The following is a 6,602-nucleotide window of genomic DNA, read 5'->3' as shown; positions in this document are numbered from 1 at the left end:
TTCTCACTGAATCAAAGGAAACAGCATGCTTTCCCCACCACATTTGCCTTTTGAGGCTTGTGACTCTTAATCCATGCTCACATCAGCATTGTGATCTTGGTTTCTACTCCCCAAATGCATGACCTCCCCTGGACCCCTCAGAGCAGAAAGAGGCACTGGCCAGTGCCCTAAGGGCTGCTCCCTCAATGGCCCAGTGCCTGAGGGCCACTCCTGAACAGATACCTTATCCACCCATGTGCTACGCAGTCTGCTCCTGATCTATCTGCACAAACATACTAGCTCTTCTGGTTGTGATGCACATTTCAGAATGTTGCTTGATTTAAAAAACAACATGCGGGCAGCATGATGTGACTTTTTCACATGTTGTCCCTGTCCTCCTCCACATGTCGTCCCCATCTGAGGAGCAGGCTGGGTGTAATGGGCTCTTTCTCTTGCAGCTGGATGACTGCACGCTGCAGCTGTCCCATAATGGTGCCTACCTGGACCTGGAAGCCACCTTGGCAGAACAGCGGGATGAGCTGGAAGGCTTCCAGGATGATGCTGGGTAAGAACACCTGCCGACCCTGTCGAATGGCCTCCACCTGCCGGGAAATGGGGACACATGGAGGCCTTAAAATATTTTGGAGCAACCACCATGGTTTTGAGCTTCTCTTCCTTCCCAATCATACAAGACGGAGGGGCATGCAAGTGACTCATCAGTGGTGACTGCAGACTCTTTTTTTATTTTGAGTAACTTTTCTTGACAGCCTGTTCCAGGACATTTCTAGTATCATTTAATCCAGCACATGGTATTTACATTCTAAGTTATTTTTAAACCGGATGTCACAATTAAACCGATATTTTCCTGATTTTACTAGATTAACAACTATTTTAAACTTCATTTCCAAAGATAATTTACTGGGTGTTTTGTTTTCTTGGCAGACGTTCTTGTAGATAGTTTTATCATCTTTTAAGCTCATTACAGTGGAGAAAACAATTACTAATTACATTAATTAACATCAAGTTACTTTTGGCCTACATCTAGAATTGCTTAATACTGCTGATTGCTGAATAAATAACTATTTTGAATCTGAATAAAGCAATACACATATTAAAGGATCAGAGGTGCACAGAAAGTGAAATCTCTGGAGGAATACACCCATCCACGCAGCTGTCCCTGTATTTATTAGATTACCGAAACAGCCTTCAGATGGGCCCCACCTTCCCTCCAATCCCTCAGCCATCTTGAACCAAGATGATTTCATCAGTCCCCTCCTTAAGAAACCTTCAGAGGTTTCCTAATCCTTTTCAAATAATGCTCAGCTATTTAATCGGGTGTTCAGGGCCTCTCAAGAGTTGTTTGATGCTACCTTGCCTAGGCTAAAAATGCAATCAGGTGAGGCCAGGTATGGTGGCTCATACCTGTAATCCAGCACTTTGGGAGGCTGAGGCAAGTGGATTGCTTGAGCCCAGGAGTTCAAGATCAGTCTAGGCAACATAGCAAGGCCAAGTCTCTAAAAAAAGCTGGATATGTTGGTGTACACCTATAGTCTCAGCTACTCAGGAAGTTGAGGCAGAAAGATCACCTGAGCCCAGGAGGTTGAGGCTGTGGTGAGCCATGATTGTGCTACTGTACTCCAGCCTGGGCAACAGAGTGAGACCCTGTCTCAACAAAACAAAACAAAAACAAAATAAATATAATCAAGCAAATACTATCTGGGAGTACTGATTTTTTGTGAATAACTCAAAGAATGTTTCTTGTTGAAACACCCTTCACAATTTATGGTCATTGTTCTTCTAACTGTCCCTCTTCTCTGCAGCGAAAACTCCATTAGGTCTGAACCAGGCCTCTCTGAATGTCCAGCATGTGGCATTTTCTCAGCACATTACAGGCCCTGGTAAACACTGGTAGCCAGGTGAATGGCACAGTCCCAGAATGTATTCCTGAGTAATATGGCCAAGAGCACCAAGAAGACCAATGTCCTTGGTAGGAGCCAGCAAGGTTCTCTGAAGACACCCTTTGCATCTTGAGAGTGGTTGGTCATTAGGGCCACACTGATGGTGTGTGGGAACAGACCCTGGAAACCTCCACAGGCTGGACATGTGGGAGGGAGCGTCTTAAGCCACACCAGATTCTAGTCATCATTATTTTTTCAATTAACATGATCAGGCTGATAGACTTGGGGAAATTCCACCGCAATAGTTTTCACCAAGTATTTGACAATGACATGCCTTTATGCAAGAAGTCAGAATGCAGGCAGGATGGCAGTCTAATTGGATGACTTCATGGCTCATTGATCAAACAGACCCCAGGAGTGTTATGAGTAGATCATTGTCAACTTGCAAAATGTCTCTAGTGGTGTCATGCTTGAAGACCTTATCCTGTTGGATTTTTTTTCCTTTCTTATTAAATCTTACATGATTTGGAGATAGCAGCTCAGAATAAAAGTGTGAGTATATTAGGTAACAGTATAAGAATAAAGGATAGAGGGGGAATAACATTCTTGGAGCAGCTACTATGCTAAGCATTTGACTAGGCGCCTTACTCACATTACCTGGGTGGAACAGTTAATTCTCATCATTGTCAGGCAGTCAGATTTTATTGTCTCTACTTTTCATTTGAGATGACTGAGGGTCAGGAGTTAAATCACATGTCCAGGACAGCAGAGCCAGTAGGTGGTGGGCCAGATTGGAACTCAGGTGTGAGCGAGTTCCAAGACTGCACTCCTCTACCATCCTAGGAGCTTCTGGGCAAAGGTGCGTCAAGTTCTGTGCAGCGTTGAGCAGTTGTACCTTTGGTGATGTGGGGTTGGTTCACACAAGGACATTGGTCTTGGTTTAAAAAACACTGCCTTCGGGGTAACCTCCTTGGGTCCCCTCCTGCTTTGGGAGCTTTTCTGTCCTCAATAAATCCTGCTTTAAAAACAAACAAACAAACAAACAAACACACTGTCTTCGGTTGAAACAGCACCCAGCCACATTGCAGGGTGGCTCCAGAGAAGACACCTTTGCTGTCATTATCCATCACTGGCACTATTGCAAGTCCTGGAACACCCACGGCCAGATCCTGGAAGTTCTTCTGCGGCTATTCCCAAAAAGCTGGGGGGTGCTGCTGCAAGCTCACCAGAGTAGGTCTGGTACTTGCTTTCTCACCTTGGTTCCTTCTGAGTCATCATCTGGGCATGAGTCCATACGGTAGGCAGAGGCTGAATCCCATTTCTGCACCCTAGGTGCAAGGGATGCTGGGGATGAATTATGATTTGATGAGAAGGTAGGACTCAGGATGTGGGAAACGGTAAACAAAGGACGGTGGCCCAAAAGATGGTGGGCTTACACATGTGGTAGGTGTGCCACAAACTCATCCCAGAGCAAGGTTTTATGGCTTTGAAATAGTCTTTATTCATAGTGACCTAGTGATTGTCCTTTGGAACATACTCAGGATGACACCTCCTCCCTATCTGGAAGCGTGTGAAGAAGCCACTTTTACTGATCTCCTGGTGGGCAAGCTCATCTGTCTCTGGCCTGGGTTGCAGAAGACATGTCAAGATGGCATTGTCCTGGCATGGTCAGGTCACCCCAGTAACTCCCAGGTTATTTACCAGCGGTGAGCACTGGGAGATGGATAGGCTGACCCTCCACAGGTCATATTTGGGCACATTTGCAGTGTCACTTGCACCGAGGTTCCCTTCTAGGCCCTCTCCTAGATGTGCGGCATTTGGCAAAGTCTGTGTGTCTCCCATGAAGGGGAGTTAAAACATGACTGTTTCCTAGTTAAGATTTGCCCTTTTGAGGAATGAAAACAGCAAGTGAAACACCATATTTTTCTTTGGATCAGTTATAGCAAAATATCTGCTTATACTGTGACTATCTACGAAGAGGTTTGGCAGGCTGTGTGAAGACAGTGGCATTTTTCATAGTGTGTTCTGAGTGAGTTTCCTTGCTGGGGGTGTTTGTTTTTTCGTTCTCGTCCACTGCCCTGCACTTTTATGTCGGGACTAAAAATTAACTCACTCATTGTTTAGAATTATCACCCAGGCTGTAGCCGATCAGAGAAGAGGAGAAAGACCTTCAAACATGGAAGGACAAAGCAATTATTATGCTAAAAAAATAAAAACAGGTCTGTTCATTGCCTTCCAAGGCCATGAAATTAGCAGGCATGGCATGGTGTAGCAGAAACTGAAGCCTTGAAGTCTCTGGATGATTATTTCTAACGCTGCCGTTGTATGACCTTGACAAACTACTTCACTTCTGATAGAAGCTTATAAAAAGAGGACACTTACACAATTTATTTATGGAATGAGGACAATATGACTCAATCTCATGTCCTCCCCTGCATGAACAGGGGGTCTGAAGGGGTCTCTTGCACCTGAGGAGAGTAGAGAGTGTGGTTGGCGAGGACACAGGCTTTGTTGGTAGTGTGACCCTGGGGATGTGACTCCAGCTTTCTGAACCTCTGTTTCCTTATAAATGGCAATAATCTCATTAATACTCCCTCTCTGAGTTGTTTAGACGTGAAATATGGTGATGTATCTACAACATTCAGCTGATTCCTGGCACATTACTCAAAACCAGTAGCCCTTGCTATAACTGCAGCTAGAATTTGGGAAGATGCTACATTGGAATGGGAATCACTGGATTTTAGACCTGCAGGGGTCTATAGTGGGCAAGAACTTGACGCACCTGTGCCCAGAAGACACTTTGAGATCTTGATTTTTTACTTAAGAAGCCAAGATGGAGGTTTACTCACAGGGCCAGCCTGGGCTGCAGTACCCCAGCCTTTGGCCTCTCGCCATCACCAGTGCCTCAGAGGAAGTTGGGGCCAGCTGAGGGACATATGAAGCCGTCCTGGAGAAGGTGGGCCTTTAGGTAAGCTTTGGGTAGTTGAAAGTCACAACCTGAAGGAGCGTGGCTTTAGCCAAGAGTGGGCCCAAGAAGCATGATGTTTCAGGGACACTGAGGACCAGTGTGGTGGTGAGACGTGGCATACATGGTTCCTGTAACGTGGAGAACTCACCTCTTCCTTAGCCTGAGTGCTTTCAGGCCTGTGCCAGAGAATTACCCTGCCGATAGTTGCTCCTTACTGGTTGGGTGATGCCATTCTCCTTCTTTCACCTGCCCAGGGCAAGTGGTGGAGGTAATCCTTTGGAAAAGGTAAACATTATGTGCAAGCCCTCTCAGATCTGGTGTTACGGCAATATACCATGGATGGATATGTGTCTGGGAAGGGTTGGGAAGGGCTGTGCAAAGGCTCGTCTGCAGGGGTGTGTGGGTCCTACAGCTTTGCAGTAGACCTGCTTAGAGGAACCCAAGGATTGGGACAGCTCTGATTTACTCTTAGACACCTGACTTCTCAGCCCACAGCTTATGAACCCCAAGGAGCCAGGGAGGCTCACGAACCACCAAGGTTTCTGCTCAGTTTGTGGGTAGATAGGATTGGGGTGAGGAGGCATTTCAAAGCCTCCATCAGGTTCTCAAAGAGGTCTTTGTATCTTATAATGTCACAATTGAGAGAATGAGAAGCCATTTCCTCTTCTTCTGGTCTAATATAAAGTCAACCTCACTCAGTCACGAATTTGTCTGGTGTCCTCTGCGTCTTGCACTGGTGGGAAGAAAAATCGCTGAAGACTTGGAACATAAGTCGAATAACCTACTGAACCTGAAGAATCAAAGCAAGCAAGCAACAATGCCCCCAAGTCAAAATGGTGGTCATGGTGAGAATGTGGAAGAGAGGAAGACTTTCTCCAGTCTTTTCCTCCTAAGCCAGTTTATCTTCAGCTGAGGGTGCAGGTGGGTTGACTGAGGTCTATGGCTAATCTATAAAAGGTATGAAGGGTCTCTTGTCTTCTCAGTGCTGTGCAAGGCTCCAAGTGCAGTCCACCAAGTCTTGCCCCTGCTTGCCAAGGGGGAGAAAACTGGCCCTCTCACACCAAGGAACTGTTAGGGTGAGCTCAACATGGGCTGACTTGAGAGCCCCTGCACATCAGCTCCTGGTCAAAAATGCTGATTCCAGGAGTCTTTCTTTTTAAAAGAAGCTGTTGCGGTGGTCAGATGTTTGTCGGGAGCCTACAGCACATGTTCTTGGTCTTGGAGCATTGAAACCACCTGAAGAGTGTTGAAAATGTGCCTACCCATGCCTAACCTCAGACCCACAAAATCAGAACTCAGGGGTGTGCCTAGGTCATGGTGATTCCAGCTTGCAGCCAAGGTTGAGAACCAGTGAGTAGGAAGACAGCATTCCTGAAAAGTCTGCACTGAGTAGGATGAGAATGAACTAACTTCCCGTGCTGAATGGACAGTGGAGTCAGAAAGGCGCTGTATACTTCAAATGCTGGATTGCAGATGGGGACAAAGGTGGCATCAGGTCGGAGTGTGGGGTGGAATCAGACAGAAAAGACATGGCTTTCAAAGAGGGAGTCCATACAGAACTTCTCAAGTAGTGAGAGGTCTGTGGTGGGTGGGAGAAACTCTAAACAGGGAAGCCTGGGTCATATGTAACCCAGCCTGGGGACAAGCAGGAAGTGACTGAAGTGATCTGATGGGTGTAAACCTGGTGGCCAGGGAAGGTGAGTGGGTTGGGGCCTGGGCCAGTAAAGGGAGGAGGAAGGTAGGTGGTGGGAAGGAGG

The 6,602-nt window shown here is 46.5% G+C and overlaps 1 protein-coding gene across 1 annotated transcript in view; it reads left to right on the top strand.

Moving 5' to 3' along the window:
* The first annotated feature begins 383 nt into the window (after window positions 1–383).
* The window catches only part of FHOD3 (formin homology 2 domain containing 3), a 456,996-nt gene continuing 450,777 nt past the window's right edge, over window positions 384–6,602 (top strand). The window contains 1 exon segment of the mRNA XM_021711121.1: window positions 384–544. Coding sequence (XP_021566796.1) covers window positions 384–544 — 161 coding nt within the window.

The sequence above is a fragment of the Carlito syrichta genome, unplaced genomic scaffold, assembly GCF_000164805.1.
Source record: "Carlito syrichta isolate Samal-C Ts95f unplaced genomic scaffold, Tarsius_syrichta-2.0.1 Scaffold301868, whole genome shotgun sequence".
Classification (NCBI taxonomy): Eukaryota; Metazoa; Chordata; class Mammalia; order Primates; family Tarsiidae; genus Carlito; species Carlito syrichta.
This window is presented reverse-complemented; position numbering and strand designations above follow the sequence as displayed.